General features: G+C 41.7%; 1 protein-coding gene across 1 annotated transcript; it reads left to right on the top strand.

The window, feature by feature from the left end:
* Nucleotides 1-1608: 1608 nt before the first annotated feature.
* On the top strand, nucleotides 1609-19212 carry LOC110562675 (von Willebrand factor A domain-containing protein 5A-like). The gene is made up of 20 exons (XM_021659505.2): nucleotides 1609-1758; nucleotides 1965-2064; nucleotides 4510-4559; nucleotides 4672-4874; nucleotides 5155-5377; nucleotides 5479-5654; nucleotides 5886-6000; nucleotides 7256-7425; nucleotides 7703-7791; nucleotides 8880-9024; nucleotides 9486-9565; nucleotides 11579-11693; nucleotides 12415-12579; nucleotides 12853-12953; nucleotides 13224-13477; nucleotides 15121-15219; nucleotides 15330-15437; nucleotides 15907-16037; nucleotides 17602-17728; nucleotides 18251-19212. Exons 3-20 carry the CDS (start codon nucleotides 4517-4519, stop codon nucleotides 18328-18330), a joined length of 2424 nt encoding a protein of 807 aa, XP_021515180.1. The 5' UTR covers nucleotides 1609-1758; nucleotides 1965-2064; nucleotides 4510-4516; the 3' UTR covers nucleotides 18331-19212.
* Nucleotides 19213-19554: the final 342 nt, after the last annotated feature.

The following is a 19554-nucleotide window of genomic DNA, read 5'->3' as shown; positions in this document are numbered from 1 at the left end:
TCTTCTATTATTGCCGAAATGCAAATTCGTAGAACAGTGCCTTCTATATATACATAAATATATATGTGTAATACTTATGTATGTAAGATGACGAGTTTGTTTTTAAAGGCTTGATCACTGATTCATTAAACATTTAATAGGAAAAGATGAAATTATGCATTGTTTTAAAATCAGGTTTGGATTTATGGTTAAAGTCCTATGTATTTGTATGTATTGCGCCATAAATGTTCCACGATTCTAACAATCGTGTTTTCCATGTCTGCTCTGTGGAAGACAAGTCCTCGGCTTTCATTCCAGCAGGCTGGAGGGAGCGCTCTGCTCGCTTTGCCAGCTCCTGACTTTTGCTGTTAGATAATCCAACAGTGAGTAACACCAGATGTGGTGTCTACGCACTGGAAGCTGGCCTCCTTTGCGGGAGAGTGTGTGCCAGGGACCTGGAGATGGAAGCCTCAACTTCGAAGCGCTGGAGTAAAACCATTGGGAATTAAGTCTGTCCCAGAAGCATTCCATTCTCCTACCTGTTTGGTTGTTGTTGTAATTTTACATTTTCACTTGACAAAGCATATTGCTAGCCTTTGCCTGCCTTCTGACCATTCCTCTGCAGAAATCAGGCAGAGGTAAATAGCAAGCTTTGAAATTCAACAGGGATCCTCTTCTCTGCAGATGCTTTAGTCATAGAGTTGCTAAGCTACAACAGGGCCAGAGGGGTGGGCGTGTCTTCCAGGAACATTAATCTGCAGCTGTTTTCACTTTTCTCACTGCACCGAGATTTCTGCGCGTGCACGGTGAGTGACAGCGCTGCAGGCTCTGGGACCAAATCCCACTCCTTGCTCTAAAAACACCCAACCCCCACCCTGCCCCTGAAGACTGTCTTCCTTCCCTCCTCTCTCCTGGCTTGGGAGGCCCATCCACTTTAAGGGGCTTGTTTAAATTGCAAGCTTCAAGAGTGGGGAGTGAGTACTTGTGGGCTTTTGGAGATTTCTGCGCCATTGGAGGTTTAGGGAAATTTATCCGGCAAGAATCATTTAATCATCCAATAGCCTCAAGCAAGCCCCCTTTCCTCTCTCTGTCATTTTTGTTTGTTTGTTTTAGAGTTATGGGTCTCTCTCTCTTTAAAGAAAAAAATCACTGTACAGCCTGATACCGGCTCCCTCCCCCATCATCACCCAGTCCTGCCCTCACAGAACCCCCTCCCATTCTCCCCCTCTACTTCTTTTCAGGGAAGGGGCCCCCTAAAGGATACCAATCCACCCTAGCTTGTCTGTCTGTCTTAGATCGTCTCTTTCCCTGCCTAGATCCTTAAATCTTCCCGCTCCTTCTTTCAGCTCCAAAGTTCCTTTTTCTTTCAGTCAATTAATTTTCCAGTTTTATGTAAAATAGTGCTTTGGAAGTGCAGTTTGAAGCACTTGACCACACAAGCTGCTTGAAGCCCTGAAGAGTTTATTAAAAACAAACAAACAAACAAACAACCTCGGGAAAATGACTTTTTTTTTTTTTTTTATAAATCCTGCGGTACTGAAAATCAAGGACAGAAAATTGGAAGTTGAAATTACCCTCTTTTTCATTTGCAAGCTGTGCTGCCATGTTTCCTCCAGGGTTAGAGTCTGGCTTCTAGCCTTCCCATCAGTCAGCAGCAGGGGTGTGGCCAGCTGTTTTTCCGCACTCCCGCCCCCTTCACTGCAGTGGCACTGCACCAAGGGTCCACACCGGAGCTGATCCTACTCTGTGAGAAGCTTTCCGTCGGCCAGCAGCGGCAGGGTCAGGATCTGGAGCTTGGTCCCACCTGATGATTCTCTACCCTAAATACTTACAGGCATCTCTCTCAGTTTCTTCCTGAGAGACAGAAGGAAACCTGACTATTTCTATGACAAAGGGGAGAAGGGGGGTTGAGAGCCCTCGGTGAGGGACGTTCCCTCTGATTAGACATTAGAGAAATAAAGCAGTTTTGTCTGTTTTCATTATAGGTGACTGTGGTCTGCCTCTTTGAGCCTCCTGCAGTGGTCACTGCCAGCCTGCCATCTCCGCGGCCAGACCTAGTAGATCCTTCAGCTCTGCTGCTCCTGGGTGAGTTTCCCGGTTTAAGCTTCCTGTTGCTGTTATTAGGAATTCTTTTCCCTAGCCTCAGGCTTTTCTCTGTCTCATTTTATCTCATTTAAAGGAAGCGCCCTTTCTCAATATGTTTTCTTAGCTGCTCTGTGTTTTCATCTGTTGCATTTCTTGTTTTGCTGTCAAGTAGTAAACCGTTTTTTAAACAGCTACGATTTATTCTGTAGTTGCTGAAGAATAACGTGAGAGTTGAGGGAGAATCCTAGCTCCGGATTTGTGGGGCTGGGGCTGGGAATATCAGATGTGTGATCCATATGGATATTGCGCTCTCTCTCTCTCCCCGCCCCCCTCCCGTGTATATGTGTGTCTCTGTCTCATTCCTTCTGTCTCTCCCCCTCCTTCTCCCTCTTCCTTTACTCCCCCTCTCCCCCTCCCTGTCTCCCTATGTGTGTATGCTCTGTATGCTAAGCAAATGCTGTATCACTAAGCAGGAATACAGCTCAAAATGTATTTGAAATTGCTACTTAGATGAGGGACAGTGGATCCAGGAGTATCACAGTCCAGTGCTTTGGAATCCTTGAGGGAGGGTTGTATCGCAAATAAAAACAGGAGTCCTTATCTTCATGGCTTGTAGGTCCCAGGGAAGGTGGAGGTACATGCAGGGAAGGTGAGGTACATGATCAACTGCCCCTTGGGCCAGTTCATCAGCATCAAAGTATCAGTTGTCCTGAGCTTGCTGTGTGTTCCAGGCGTGACATTTCAGTTCCAGAGAAAATACCTTTGCTGGTTCCTGCCACTGCAGCTTGGGGCACATCGCGTCACAACATGGGAAAGGAAGCTACGAGATGCTCTCCTGGCAAATTTAAGACTGGTCATTAATGTAACTGGGAAAACAGTGTCCATTTTAGTCTCTTTAATAAAAACATTTAGAAGCTGATTTCAGAAAGAAGTTCAAGGACAGTTGTGTCATATTTGGAGAAACAACAACAACAACTTGGCATCTGACAGGAGGAGAGAGAGAGGTCATCCAGGCCTTTTAGGTTGGGCATTTACATAGCTGTAGAAAAAAGAGGTAGGTGTTTAGAGAAACATTTAGAAAGTGTGTCGTGTCGTGTGAAAATGACACGAAATAAGGCGAAAACAAACAAACAAACAAACAAGCCAAAGCTTTTTGGGTTAAATTCACATAAGCCAGTAGGCACAGAATCCTGTGTGAAAGAAGCTCTGTGAACTCCACATGGTGGAGGGATAAATTTATTATCTCATTAAGAAAACAGTTGTTCTTTTTTTTTTTTTTTTTTTTTTTTTTTTTTTTTTTAGCTGTCAACTTTCTGGAGAGGTTCCTGACGGAGGTGATTGACAGGCCCAGCTGGATTAACTCTTAAGGGAGGGACAATAGCATGTAATGTGTGGCTCTACCTAGAGCCAAAAGTAGTGCTCAGATTTTACTCCGTTGACCTGGAAGAAGCACCTTTCCTTTAATGGTGCCCAGCAAAGCCCTAGTACCTCCAACTTTTCATATACTATTTTCAGTCCTGAAGTGGGGCCAAGCTCATGTTTCCCTTCCTAATGTTACCAGGAAGTAGGGGTCTAAAATCAGCAATGAGGGTAGGGTCCGTTATCCTTAACGGACTTCAGTCCAGTTAGTCTCTGTGATAAGGCACTCATAATCATAATCTCAAAGTCTGAACTTCGTTAGTTTTTAAAACCATAACATATGCTATCTTTTAAAAATATTATAATATTGTAGAAACACATTCAGGATACCTTAGTTTTAAATGGAGGTTATGTTGCATTTATAATATTCATATGTAAATTAGAAAAAAAACTTGGACCAAAAAAATGGGTGGTGTATTTGCACTCTGACCTCCAAAACAGCTCACCAACAGGGGGTCTGAATGCAGATATCTCTTGAGTTATGCAGCGGCCCACACACAGGTCTCTGAATAATGTGAATGGAATAATAATGAGCAGATGCTGATTGAAAAACAGAGAACATAACAACAGGAGCGCTGTCAACATCTGGCATCACTGACGAAAACCTTCTAAGGATCTGTCCCTACTCTAGGGAGCTCATCCAGATGCACTGACACATTTTTATGCTCATGTTAGGGTTCTCATCTTAAAAAGGACATGCTAATGTTCTGACAGGCGAAGTTACGGTACCTGTTCAGGAAGTAGGAGATGTGGTATACTGTAGTCATGCTTGAGAGAAAGTGGGATTGTCCAGCTCCAGAGATTTCCAGTTTGTGGATACGGTGTTTTTACATCTTTCCACACGGGGCATCACGTCATAGAAAACTTACTTTTGACATTTCTGTCTTTTCACTCCCCATGCTTCTTCCTGGCTCTCGAACTGCTCCTCTGCATGTCTACATGCATTCTGCCAGATGGAATAAAGTGGTGGTATTTGAATGGTTGACTCTAACCATATACTATAAAAAATTATGTGTCTTTTCACAGTGCCAACATGGTGCGTTCTAGTGGCTTACTCACACGCCTAAGGGATACCGGTAAGCAAGAGTCAAGATTCTTAATGCCAGATCCTTCAGAACCTAGATGGTTCTAGCCTGTGGGTCTGACTGGAAAATCTTGTTGAACTACTGAACCCTGATCTTTCCCTAGTGGCACTGAAGAGCATTGCTGTGACTCTGTCCATCAATGACTTTGTGGCTGGTGTGTCTGCAACCTTAAACTATGAGAACGAAGAGAAAGACGCCCTGGAGGCCTTCTTTGTGTTCCCCATGGATGAAGACTCTGCTGTTTTCAGCTTTGAGGCCTTGGTGGATGGGAAGAAAATTGTGGCAGAACTGAAGGACAAGTACCAGGTCTGAGGGATGAGTTCATCACCTCCCTTTCCTGTCTCCATAGGGCTTTCTCTTTAGACTTTATCAAATGCAGCAACTGGAAAATGCTAGTGCCAAATGTTTTCCCTTCCTTTACTTTTAATCTATTTGCCTAAAAGTATTTGAGATTCAGATAATTAGTCATCCGGAATGTAACTCTACTGGTGATAACACCCATCAAAGTCCCATCAGAACAGTCTGGGTTTTATGCCCATTCTTTGGTGTCATCATATTTTTTCACCCCTCATGTTATTCCCTATAGGCTCACAGAACCTATGAAGAGGCCCTCTCAGGGGGTTTTCAGGCCTACTTACTGGAAGAAGACAAGTGCTCCAGGGATGTCTTCTGTTGCAATGTGGGGAACCTGCCGCCAGGGTCAAAGGTGGCGCTCACCCTGAGATATGTGCAGGAGCTTCAGATGGAAGACGATGGGGCCCTGCGCTACGTGCTCCCAGCAATCCTGAATCCTAGGTACCATCTCTCTGGTAAGTACCTCTCCCTCTTGGATCCCTATCCATGGTGGCATAAGTTGGAAAAGCACCACTAGACATGTTGACAAGAAACAGAACTAAGGTTCTCTCTGTAGATCGATGTGTGGACAGTTGCCTGGATATGAAGACCCCGATAGTCCCTTTGGAGGACCTTCCCTACACGCTCAGTATGGTTGCCACCATCAACTCCCAGCTTGGTATCAGGACAATCCAATCCAACTGCCCCTTGAGCGACATTGACTACATTGGAGATGACAAGACCTCAGCTCAGGTAAATAGTGAAAGAGTTACCAGCTTCTGTGCTGTAGTTGTTGGCCTGGTGGTCCTCAGCCATCCTTATTAGATCCTCCTCACATCCTAGCTCCTGTCTTTCTTACCTACCCTTTGTAAGTTAACAACTTTTGTGCTGCTAATGGAAGCCTATCGTCCTAGATCTGATTTCAACCTCTCAAAGCAATCAGTGGAAGTTCTAAAGTGACTCCTCTGCTGGTCCCCTTCTCAGGTTTCCTTGGCTGAAGGACACAAATTTGACCGGGATGTAGAACTCCTGATTTTCTACAGGAAGGTGCACAGCCCCAGTGTAACTGTGGAGATGGGGATGCCTGAAAGGGAATCAGGTATTTTCTTCCTCACTTGGACTCTACCTTCTAGGAAGTCTTAAAACTATCCTCAAATATTGTCACTTTAGTTGTTCTGTCCAGTGGCCAGGAAAGAATGTGAACAAATAATTTGAAAGAAAATAATGCAAATGGTGTAAAATGAACCAATGAACCATGACCAGTCTTGAGAGAGATACAATTAAAAATGATTCTATGACATTTTTATTTCTCAAAAGATCAAACATGTCCAAATATGATAATGCCTCATGCTTTATAAAGTCTGCTGAAACACCCATGCCCGTGAGAATAGCCCTGATGGAATTCAGGGACCATGAAGCAAAACTGAAAGCAAGACAAAAAAGACATGATGCTGGGATAAAACTTGTGGTGGGATAGAAGGTGTTGGGTAGGGGGACCACACGCTTAGTAGAATTCACACTTGCCAGCCCAACTCACTTTGTAATGGTAACACAGTGTAGTTCTGTATCCTCACAGAGTTCTTGAAACTCTAGTACTGAGGTTGAAATAATTCTGCCGTTCTCAGGTAATTTACATCTCAGTACTGGTTTTTCAATCCCAGAATCAATTAGCATTTTCTCTTAAATAAAAAAATTTATCTTTGACTTTGACGATATAATTATAGGGCAGTTTCCCTCAGACTATTGCTTCAATAAAGTGCTTGCAGTTCAGCACCAGCCTCCAGGTGTCTGTTTCATCTGTGGAGTATCAGTGAATATCCCATAATTAAAGTCGATACAATTGTCCTGCCACATTTAATTCCAACCAGTGCTCTTGTAATTTGCCAACCTGAGAGTTACTTTTATGAGCATTTTCATTTTCCGACTGCACTTAGCCTTCAAAACATTTTTCCTATGTTATTTTACTTCGTGTGTGAGTGTGTGGGCTTCTGTGCCATATTGCTGGGTGTGCCATGGTGCAGCTTCAGAGGCCAGAGGACATCTTGGAGAAGTCACTCTTGCCTTCCACCATGTGGATCCAGAAGAGCGAACTTGGGTCTTCAGGCTTAGAAGCAGCTTTACCTGCCAAGTCATCTCTTGGGCCCTGCAATTGACATCATACCAATGAAATAAATTCCTATTGCTTTAATTTGTTGAAAAAGTTCAAATATGTGGGCTGATTTAGGCAAATGCTAACCCTGGTGTCTCAGAGATATTTTTGAGACTGTATCATCAAATTGTTCTTGCTTTTTGTTTTTGTTGTTGTTGTTGTTTGTCTTGTTTTTTCTTACAAGGGCTTTGTCATTTCTGAACAGATAGTTTAATGGGAGCTCCTTCTGCAATGGTGAGCTTCTACCCTGACATCCCAGAAGAGGAAACTTCAACAAAATGTGGAGAATTTGTGTTTCTTATGGACCGTTCAAGAAGCATGAAGAATCCTATGAGTGGCCAGGACAGGTCTCAGCTGAGAATAGATGCTGCCAAGGTAAATTGATGAGCAATGTGCTCAGTAAGGGTGAGTCCAGGGTTCAGTTAGGGTCTGCTGAAGATGGAGGTATGTTCCTTGTCGGGTTCTCTGGGTTTCCTTAGAATACAAGATGGAATAAAGTTCTGTGAGAGCCGCTTTCCTCCACAGGTGTACCAGACATCTCTCTCTCTCTCTCTCTCTCTCTCTCTCTCTCTCTCTCTCTCTCTCTCTGTGTGTGTGTGTGTGTGTGTGTGTATGCCTAATCCCTTCACTCGTCTTATTTTCTCACCTCCAGGAAACACTGATTCTGCTACTGAAGAGTTTGCCTATGGGTTGCTATTTCAACATCTATGGATTTGGATCCACCCATGAGGCATTCTTTCCGTAAGTTCCTGGAAAGAGAGATCAAGAAGATATAGGAAGGCATATAGGATAGGTCAGTAGGTAGGAATATTTAGTTCCCAGATTGACAACCCAAGTTTGATCCCTAGGACTCATAGGGTGAAAAGAGACAATCAGTTTCCACACATTGTCTGCTGACCTTCCATGTATGTGCTATCATGTGCATGCACAAATACACACATACACACACAGACTGTTATAAAATCATATAAAATGTATTAAGTAATTTATTCACTTTACATACTGAATGCACACCTCCTCCTCTGCTCTCTGTCCTATGCTCTCACCCTCTTTCCTCTTATCCCCTTTCTCCCCAGAAAAGAGGAGCCCTGCCTCCCTTACCAACCCACCCACCCCAGCACATCAAATCATACCATGACTAAGCATATCCTCTTCTCCTGAGGACAGACAAGGTCGCCCAGCTAGGGGCAAATGATCTAAAAACAGGCAAACCCATGTCAGAGATAGCCCCTGCTCCACTTGCTAGGGAACCCACATGAATACCAAGCTGCCCATCGGTTACATTTGTGTCAGGGCCTAGGTTTAGTCCATGCCTGTTCTTTTGGTTGGTGCTTCAGTCTCTGTAAGCTCCCATGGGCCTAGGTTAGTTGACTCTGTTGATCTTCTTGTGGAGTTCTTGCCCTGCTGGCTTCTTCTATCCTTCATCCCAGTCTTCCACAAGATTCCCTGAACTCTGCCTAATTGATAAGGAAAATGTGGTACACTTACATAGTGGAATATTACTCAGCTATTTAAAAACAAGGAAATCATGAAATTTGCAGCAAATGGATGGAACTGGAAAATACCATCCTGAGTGAGGTAACCTAGACCTGGAAAGACACACAGGGCATGTGCTCACTTATAAGTGCTTATTAGCTATATAGCACAGAATAGTCATGCCACAAGTCCACAGTTAAAATATATATTTGAAGGAAGGAAATGCATTGTAAAACCATTGGTATAAAGTGGGCCTGGGCTTGGGGCAAATTTAGGATGCTGTTTGATGAAGTTTCTCAGCCCTGACAAATTGATGCTGCCATCACATGATCGCATGCGCTTGTTTCTCTCAGGGAGAGTGTGAAGTACACTCAGCAAACCATGGAGAAAGCAGTGGAGAAAGTGAAGCTCATGCAGGCAGATCTAGGCGGGACAGAAATCTTAACACCGCTACGGAAAATTTTTAGGAAACCCCCCATCCCAGGACATCCCTTACAGGTAAGAATGGGAACAAAGCTAGCAGAAAGGGCAGAGTGAACTAGAGGAGGGACATGATGGGTTGAAGGAGGAGATAAGGGAGGAGGCTGCAGATGGGATACAAAGTGAATAATTTGTAATAAATAATAATAAAGAAAAAATAGAAAAGAATACATGTTCTTGAATGTCAATGCAAAACTGTGGAAACACTGCTTGTACTTCAGGCTTCTACTGTATAATAAAGGGCAGAGGAACTTGGCTTCTTAACTGAAACAAAACTAACGTGGTTAATGGCTGAAACTTCCAATGTTTCTGACACTGACCCTGTGCAAACATTCTAAGACAGAACACTGGAGACTGGTGATCTAAGATGCACCAGAGACTAAAGGAAATCAGTTGAATTGTTTCAAGGGTTAAGTTCTATTCTCACGAAATCAATTTGTCGGTGACTTGATGGGTGTTCTCTTGATTGTTTTGTGCAGATCTTTATCTTCACAGATGGAGAAGTTGTTGAAACTTTTAATGTAATCAGAGAAGTTAAGTTCCACAGCCAAAGGCACAGGTATGAGGGCTGTCTCATTTCTACCGGGAAAATCAGGTTTTAGCAAAGCCAAATGTAGTCATGGATTGATTATCTGACACTAAGCACTTTTGACACTTATCTGAAAATTTTGAGACTTACCAAGAGATTATTTATTTTATATGAAAATACAAGCAAAACTAGAAATACACATCAATTAAATAAAAAAACTAATTAACCCTTACCTTTTTGAACCTCTTGATTGTGTGTGTCCCCAGAGGGTTCTGTCCAAAACTCTATTACAAAGGACACTGCACTGAGAAAGTCCAGGCTTAGATTTTTACCTGTTTCTTTGTAATTGCTGTTTCTTTCACAAGGTAAATGGAAACCCTCTGAGGTACTGACCCATGTGTTCTTCCTGCCATGGTAGAAACATAATTCAGTTGTCTTCTTTAAGGTTCTGAAACAGTGTTTATTAAGCATGCTTTGTAGACGTTCCAGTATAAACGGGAGAGAGACTCACTCCCATTGAGCGGGAGCTTTGGTGAATGAGCGTTGCTGGAGTAGAGAAATCGGTTTGTCTTAACACAGTGGCCACTGGTAGGTTGCCCTTTGCCAATGGATGCTTCTACACCCACGTGCATGTGGACAGCACTGACTGGACTCAGTGGGCTGTAAAACGGAGGATGTGAAGATGTGAAATAGTTGAGTAGAGGGTCTAGAAGGATCTGGAGGAGGTAGTGAAGGGTGGTTATGATCAAAATACATTGTGTACATGTATGAAACTCTCAAAGAATGAAAAGGAGTTATCTGTAGATCTTGTGTAGTTTTCTACCAGTTTAGAAATGCTACAGCTAGCATTTTTCATGAGCAGAGCTCACACTGAGTGTTGGAACTAAGCTACATATTTCATTCCTGTAGGTCATACCTACTTATTTACTTACTTAGCTACTTTCTTTACGTACTTACTTACTCAATTACTAAATGGTAAGTCCAATTCACCTCTCTAACCCTTATATATTTATTTTAAATAGAGAAAGTAATAGTATTAATTTAAGGTTTACTCTTATAGTAGAAACAATAAACCCCTATAAGCATCAGGATTTATCTTCATACAATTTAAGTATCATGAATTTTTCTATCATTGTAATTATTGTTTTTATTAGCATCGGCCTGAAGCACTGTGGTGGGCTCTGGGTAGACAGTCAGACATGAGCAACTTTCAATTTGATTTTATACATAGAGAGTCTAGATCGTGGTGGAAAGTTTGTGTTGGAAACTTCGGCATGTGGTATAAAGATCACGATGGGCTGTGCTCTATAGGGTGAGAATCCCCAGTCACTGCTCTACATTAAAAGGGTGGTCCTGGTTCTTGCACATTTTGGAGCAGTAAGTTTATAACTGATGTCACTGGGAGCTGCGACTTATATTAACCCAATCAAAAGAGCCCAATATGAGCAGGCCCATGTTATAGTGTATTGATTTACAATGAAATCAATTTTACACCATCTAAAATGCTAGTTTGGTTTACCGATAATATACTATCTGTGTGTTTACTGTTCTTCTGGAGGAAATTAAACTATGGGGGGGAAAAACCATGGCTTACTGTGAATAGACTTAGACAGAATGAGGACTTTCCCCTTAAAAAGGTAGCCTGATATATACCCTGCCAGGGCAAACACAATGCTAGACAGTGTCATGAAAATGCTATTGACACTTTATGTCTTTCATATTTAAAAAGAGATGAATTAATGTGTTTAAATAGATCAGTTGGTAGGGTATGACTTTGGACAGCTTTCTTTGGTTTTTGTACCCCAGATCTCATGTGAAAAAAGAAACATGAGATTATCTCAGGAGGCTCTGGATAGGCAGATTGTGTTATAACTGTGAGACATTTTTAATGTATCATTAAACTAGAACATATTTAATGAATATCAGTTATTCCATAGTTACTCAAGAAAGTACACTGTATTTATGTAATTTTTGGTAATGATGTATTAATTTGATAGTTTCATTCAAGTCCTATTTTTAACCTCCATCTTTTCACATTCACAGATGCTTCTCATTTGGCATTGGAGAGGGAGCCTCCACCAGCTTGATAAAGAACCTTGCCCGGGTATCAGGGGGCACTGCAGAGTTTATTACAGGCAACGATAGGATGCAGTCCAAGGTGAGGGTCCACCATAGATAAAGAACTGTATAATACAAATAAAATCTGAGACAGAGAAGGGACATTTCTTCAAGGGCAGGAGTCCAACTTAGCTTTGAGACAGTTGCCTAATGCCTTCAATGTTTAGCTCATATACTTAGTGGGGGAAATTCCAGCCTGTGAGAAGAGGGACCACTATAGTATGTGGAAAAATGTCTCTGGTCCTTTTAGACACAAACTCAGAGGTGACTTGCTGAGAGTTGAAGGTTTTGTGTTGAAAGCAGACATACTGAGAACTTTGGTTTTCATGCTTAAGGATCTAGGTATGTACTTCAGGAGCCCTTCTAGTGTGACATCCAACCATTACTGCAAAAGGTTTCAAGCAAAGGAGAAGTTCAAGTGTGATAGGCATTATAAAATCGAAATGGTTTCAAATTTATGGAATTTTATTAATATGTAAAAAGAGAATCCACCTCCAGACATATTTCTGAGCTTTTGCCTCACAGTACCATCTTTACTAAATCTCTTCTCTATGAATCTCCTCCCTTCAACATTTCATCCACTCACATTTATGGGTTAAATCTCTTGACTTTAGATTGCAAAGGATGAGCAATAAGGCTATCCCTATGTACAGCAGTAGGGATTATATATAACATTCATTATGATCCATGACCCCTAAGTCATTAATACTATCAATCCCTTATCATTATTTGCTTATACTGTGTTCTTTCTCCTCCTGCAGGCTCTAAGATCCCTGAGGCGTTCTTTACAGTCTGTAGTAGAGGACATTTCTTTGAAATGGAGTTTGCCTCCTGAGATATTTGCACATATGCTATCTCCAGAACAAACTGTTATCTTTAAGGGTCAAAGGCTAATCCTCTACTCCCTACTGATTGGACAGATACCGGTGAGTCCACAATATTAACCTCTCTTCTTGGGGCAGCTATTTGCCTGGCAGATTCATTGAATAAGGTAGATGGTTTTTCATTTCACCAGGTTATTGTATTTACTAACTAGAACTAGCCAGACTCTCTTCTCATCATGCCAGATTCCTGCTCTTCTGAGCACATGGTTTATGGATAAAAACTTGAATACATTAAGTTAGTGATAGGGGCCTGCAGCGTATGTAATCATCATCTTTCTAGTGATTCCTCTTTTTCTTTTCTTCTCTAACTTACAGCAAGAAGAGGTTACCAGTGAAGTGTGTCTCAAATTCACACTTCATGGCAAAATTTATGAGGAAAAGGTGACATTTTCTCTACAGCCCAAGGCTGATGACAAGTGAGAGTTCTGTTTTCTTTCCCCTCCTTCTTTCTTTATCACTGTGGTCTTTGATGGCCAAATTCCTTCCTTGACACCGAACTCAGTTGTCTCCCTATAATCACATTCTGTTTCTTGTTCACTCATGTTTCCTCCCTTTTTCTCTTATATTCTTTCCCTTCTGTGATGTGTAACTTTTAAAGGTTCTAACTAAAAGGCATGTGGGTTTTCCTCTTACAACAAGAAAGTTTTTTGTTGTTGTCGTTTAAGCTTTTCTGTTTTTTCTTTCAGCCTTACTGTTCATCGTCTTGCTGCAAAGTCCATGATTCAGTCCAAAGACTTTGGCTTCAAGGAGACAACACTAATATATAAAAGAGACGTGCTGGACATCAGCTTAGAGTCTGGAGTCATGAGCTCCTTCACAGCTTTTGTTGCCATCAACAAGGAGCTCAATGAGCCAGTCCAGGGGCCTCTGGTTCAAAAGGAGATTCCTAGGTCAATTCTTTTCAATGGTCCCTCTATGGGGCAAAGAAATTACCCTAGTGGTAAGTTTTATCCCATAAATACTTTTATAAATAAGGAGTTTTTACTATCTAAAAATACTATATAAAGAAAATGTTTAAAACATTCTCAGGTTTTTGTTTTTGTTTTTGTTTTTGTTTTTTTTTCTTATCCACATACAGGATTTGTGACTAGTCTTAAAGTTCTCTCTTCCCAGGAGATAAAATATATATCAACTGGGAGTGAAACCAGGTGTGAAAAGAAAGAAAGACAAATTTAAATGTCAAAAATGCATATAAACCTGAGTAATTATAAGTTAAAAGCTGAAGATGATTTGTGGTTTGGATGATTAGAAGGTTAAAGAGCACAGTGAAGACTAATGACTGAAACACATTGACAGGACTAAATTTGAAAGCTACTAGGAACACTTGTAAAATGGAATGCTGAGAGAGAAATATAATCTTTTGTTCAGGATAAGCATACCCTTCTAAACAACTAGAAATATTCATGATCTGGGGGACTAATCTGAGCAATGCTCACTGATTTCTGAATAAAAATGAAATAGGTAAAATTTTGGCTTCATTCCAAAATCAGGATTTTGCCAAATAGGTGTGATGAAGAGGAAAAGATTGATAAAGGATTTAAGTAATTGGTAAGCATGTGCACAGTGTTGGGTTGAATATAGAAAAAGGTAGGGGAGGAACTTGATGTTAAGTGAAAATGTAGAAGAACAGAGGATTTAAGTACTCTATTTAAGTACTCTAAAATGTGGTCAGGGACCAAATATACTATAATAGTGTCTGAGTTAAAGCACTGGAAACACAAACACACACACACACACACACCATATATATATATAACATATATACATGTAATGTGTCTATATACAGCACGTATATATGTATATTTGTATGTATATATATGTATGTGTGTATATCTACATATATGTACATACATATATAGATACATAGATATTAATGCTAATTTATTTCTGAAAAGTAGAACAATGCTGGAGGATGACAAGGGTGTCATGAGTGGGGAGGTTGGTGCTGAAGTAGAATAAAGCCAAAGTCGTTGGATCTGAGGAACTCAGGTCCATTTGCATTAGGCTATTGCATATGCTACCCACATTGGCAGCAGAATTCTCGTGCTGATGGCAGAGATTGAGATGGAGTGAAAGGAAGCAGCCTGAGTTTCAGATAATTCAGTGGATCACAGGAAGTAACAAAGAAGGCTGAAAATATGAAGATAGATGTGAGGTAGCCCAATTGAGGGAGAAAGCGTGATTATGTCGGCCCAAAATATCTGCCAGCACCACTTCTCAGCCTTTACTCTTACAGATACAGTCCATGAGCCAGGGCGTTTTGGGAACGATAGCAATGTTACGAGAGGAAAAAATTCACTTCAGGTTAAGACATGTTTGAAAGCTCCCTGGGATGAATCAAAATATGGATGAAATATTATTTCCTGTGTGTCGGGGGCACTGGAGGGAAAGAAGGTAGTAGGTAGAGTGGGTCAGAGAGTGCACTAGAAGGCAGTACATGGGAGAAGAACGAAATATACAGGTAACAACTAAAGCCAAAGAAGACAGGAGTGCTTGTGTCTCATATTGTCAGACTTCACCATCTTTTTTAGCTTTGGAGAGCATAGGCGTCTCAGTGTAACTGTCTGCACTGGTGTCTTTCAGATTTACCCAAAACTTTACCCTGTGCCGGTTTTCCTGTACCTCAGCCTCCAAAGAGCATACGCACAGGGCACTGTGCAGTGACGACCCGCGGGCCAAATGGTGAGGGTCCTTTGAGCACAATGTATCAATCAAAATGGCCCCTGCAGTCTCAGTGAGCAGTTTTTCAGGGACGTTGGCTTACCAAGGTTTGTCTCTTGCACATCCACTAGGCGCACCCCAGAAGCATCATTACCACCAGACTACTACAAAATGTGTGATTCACACCGACACCCCCCCCGAGCTGCCCCACCTGCTCAAATATCAGAGTTACGAACAAGGTAAGATGGACCTTTGTTTCGGTGATCTGTGGGGATCGAGGAACTAGTCCTCCGTATCTCCTTATCAGGAATTCTATTGGGAGCACCTGATGACAAGTAAGATCTGTCCGATACCTGCACTGGCTGTGATCAGCCCAGCTCCATTGGCCTACAGTATAGTATCTATCAACCTGCTCTAACAGGCTCTGGAGTGCCTTTTAGACTAACAAACCCCTCTTCGTCATCTTTTCTTACGTAAGCTCCTTGCCCGCAGGGCCTGCAGAACTGGGCTGCCATCTTATTCGATTCATTCTACCCTGGTCATCCCTTCATCTATCGGGTGCAAGGATACATCTTGAGGATGTCTGAAGGCATTCTTTCTGCAGCCCACTTGCTATTGTATGGCTGTGAATTCAGAAAGCCACTCAGACTAAGGAAAACAACAGCGACATAATTTCCCAACACCTTATATTTCCTTTTCTTCTCAAAGGGAGCAGGGAGCATAATATGGCACAGCTGATATATCTCCAAAATGCAGATGGTTCCTGGGACATGAAGGAGGAGTTAGCTAAGATTCTAGGTACTAGTTTTGAAGACATGAAGGCTGCGCACCCTACTGAGGTAAGAGCCAGATAAAATCAAAGAAAGGAGCATGTGGTCTTGAATATAATATTGTTAGTACTAAAACATGTTATGACTCAATGTCTATTTAAAATAGGGCAATATGAGTGTGATATTTTCTAGATTAACATCTAATCATCAGAGATTCTTATTTTTGTGATTATAGTGGAACTATAAGAACAAGAATAGACTAATATTCGTATTAAATTTATTCTAATGTTAATGGATGACAAAAGAAAGTCTAAAGTCCTTCTCTATCTCATTTATATTCTTCTTAAAAATTATTTACTTTTGTGTTCATTGGTGTTTTGACTACTTGCATGTCTGTTTGAGGGTGTCAGATCCCCTAGAACAGGAGTTACACATAGTTGTGAGCTGCCATGTGGGTGCTGGGAATTGAAACTGGGTCCCCTGGAATAGCAGCCACCGCTCCTAACCACTGAGCCATCGCTTTAGCTAGCCCCTCTCATTCATATTCTCTGCCAGATGTCTTAGTTGTAAAAGTAAAAATTAGCTAGCTAAGCAATTAGCATACATGGTGTTACTAGTCCCTCACATCAGTTAAGTAGGGATGCTAGCTTTCTTTTGTGTTGCTATTTATAGACAAAGAAGGTGAGTGTTAAAAACCCTGCCTGCCTGTTATTGGTAGATCTGCATTCAGTGCTAGGTCTGTGTCTCAAGAACCTCTAATGATATTTCTATTTGGCTTTACCTTCATTCAAAAACTATGTCGCACACTTTAGACAAAGTTAATTGAAGTCACAGTAGGCTGACCGATTATTTCAAATGTTTCGCATTACGGTGATGTAGATAAACTATGCTTCTAGTTGTAAAATAACTTGATAAATCATTTAACTGCTAATGGATTCTTGACATCAAGAACACATTATCAAATCATGAAGATAAGATTTGACTATTAATAATTTCTGAATCTGGAATGTGATGAACTCAAAGTCACTCAGCGTCTAGTCACATTGTCAAGAACAGTAGCCACGGTGGCACGTAGCTGTCGTAGGACTGCAAAGTGGCTAATGCAAAAAGACGTCAAGGTTTACACTGAAGTGCGGTGGGTTTAGCACATAGCTCTTTCAAAGCATTGGCGTAAAAGTACATCACAGAGTTTATTTGGTTTGGATTACATGTTAACCTGGTGATTTGCAGCATATGGAGTTCGATCAAAATACATGAGCAAGCGAGGGTAAAGGTGATGGGGATATACAGCTCTAAAGTACACAAGCTACTGAAGGTACAGTTCACAAGTAAGATGTCTCACCTTGGGCAAGTTCAAGCCTTGCAGTCTGAAGCCCTGGAAACAACAACTAGGGAACCGAGCTGGAAACTGCGCCAGAGACTTTTCTGTCCTAAGCCCCAGTGGACTGTTAGCCTGATAATCAGGGAAATGTGTGACATAATATGCCCAAGGTAGGGATAGGTGGGGACCGAGAAACTCTATGTAGCAGCAGTTTGGAAGATACTGAATGGGAGAGCAAGTGGAGTTTTACATGTGTTCTCTTGAGGGATTTCTTGCTCCGTTCTGGACATGGGGAATTCTTTGTCTGTGCAGGTACTAGAACCCTCATCCTGGGCTACAATGCTGGCTGTGATCTGGCTGCATGCCAATTGCAAGGACTTGAAGAATGAGTGGGGACTTCTGGGAAGAAAGGCTGTAGTGTGGCTTCACAATAATGCAGGTAGGAATGCAGTCCCTACCCCCTTTCCTTCTCCGTTAGGAAGCTAGCTACCATGCCTCCAGGTATGGCAGAGAATGAGCATTGCACAGTCCCCACGTTCACTTCCCCCTTGCAGATTCAGAGCTTTTTTGGCTCCTAAATTTAGCTCACCTTTCTGGGAAAGAATATGGCGGAAATATATAATTGGGGCCAGGAAATGGTGAGTAAAGGTGGAAGGGACAAAGATGGGGAAGATGGCAGGTGACAAGGACACAATATGGCAGTGACTATCCTCTCTTGCTCACTATTGGGCTGATTTTCAATAGTCCTATACTCAGAACAAATTTTCCTTGGGCATTCATTGTCTCCCTGTTGAAAAGGTCTGAATCAGAGTAGCTTAAAGGCAAGTTGGGGCCAAGAGTATTGGGGAAAGATATAGGAGGGATGAGGGTGGAAGACTTGAGAGGTGGAGAGAGGTTAAGGAAAAAAGTGTCTTCCCACCTGTTCTCCCAAAGCTCTGACTCTTTTCTCCCCTTGTCACAGTCCGTGGCTTCTCCATGCTTATGCGTACTGCCAATAAGTTCTTGAAGACGTCCGTGAGTTCCTCGATCTTCAAGTGTTGAAGGTGATGCCTGGAAAAATGAGGTTCTTTCCTGCCCCCTGTCAAGTCCTTCACCTTCTCTTCTGCTAAGATAGATTTTTGTCTTAGATACCTTACAACCTGTATCTTACTATAAAAGTGGTTACTTTGGCTATGTTTCTAGGTCGCAGTGGATATAAACTTTGGTGTCTGTGTGTCCCCTATGACAACCGCTGGTAGACAGGAACTGTTTCCTGTATTGGAGTAGTATTGAATGTTTGCATGTATTGATGTTTCTCCCAACTTTTAAAAATATATTGTACTTCAGTCTAAGGACTGGCAGTGCTTGCTAGAGAATGCCTGCTTTAGATAATTGTCTCCATTATCCTTTTTCCACTCACCTTTTATTTTATATACCTGCCATTATATACAATACATACCCAAATATAAATTGAGTTTTTCTCTTCTTAGAAGAAGTTGGAGGTAAACTGAAAGCCAACCCCAGGGGCAATGTAACTTCAAGATCATAGAGAATCAAGGTTTCCATTTTTCCCATTGTTACTTTTGTGAACATTCTTGATGTACTCTAGGTGGGCATCGCCAGTCTATGCTCCACTTTCTTTCTCCTGACTAAGTGATTTGAGTCAGATTTGTACATAGATATCTGTCCTTAAGCATTAATCATTCTGTAGGAGGTTGATAATAAAATCTTTAGTCCACTAAGCACATGAGTCTGGTTATGGTCTGGTTTACTCAGAAATAATGCAGTTTGTACTGAGACCTCAATATGGTTTGTTCAGCCCACGAAGAAAGGGGAGGCCCTGATCACTCTGATGCTTACTTTTCTCATACCCTGTCTTATTAAATGACCTTATTCCTCCAGGTTCATGTTTTACCAATATTAAAATGTCTGTTCCTACTGTGACTCTGTATTGGTCTTTTGTGGATTGAATCAATGAACATGAAATAGTTTTATCATCCCATTTCAGCCCCAACATATTGGATGTGTCCCTTGTTTACACAGTGTTATTAATGCAACACTCAGAGGGAGGGGCACAGTTTGTGCCTTCAGCCAGATTTGACCACCTGTCCCCAATAAGCCAATCAAAAAGCTAAATTAATGGTACACAATGTAGTTAAACGGGGAAGGGGAACAAAGAGTCCCTGAACTCCTCCAAGTTCAACTAGGGACTTCCCCAGGTCTCATTTTTCCAAGTCCATCATCTTAAGCATCCTGAAGAGAGCTTAAAATTGAAATAAAAGGCCA

This window comes from Meriones unguiculatus, chromosome 1 (genome assembly GCF_030254825.1).
Source record: "Meriones unguiculatus strain TT.TT164.6M chromosome 1, Bangor_MerUng_6.1, whole genome shotgun sequence".
NCBI lineage: Eukaryota > Metazoa > Chordata > Mammalia > Rodentia > Muridae > Meriones > Meriones unguiculatus.
Note: the sequence above shows the minus strand (reverse complement) of the source record. Positions and strands in the feature narration are given on the sequence as shown.

Excerpts from the sequence above, each read along its gene's own strand:
- LOC110562675 (XM_021659505.2), top strand. The coding sequence starts at position 4,517 with ATGGTGCGTTCTAGTGGCTTACTCACACGCCTAAGGGATACCG. Across the intron at positions 5,378-5,478 it reads TCCTAGGTACCATCTCTCTG|ATCGATGTGTGGACAGTTGC; the intron begins GTAAGTACCTCT and ends TTCTCTCTGTAG. Across the intron at positions 16,038-17,601 it reads AGGCTGCGCACCCTACTGAG|GTACTAGAACCCTCATCCTG; the intron begins GTAAGAGCCAGA and ends TTGTCTGTGCAG.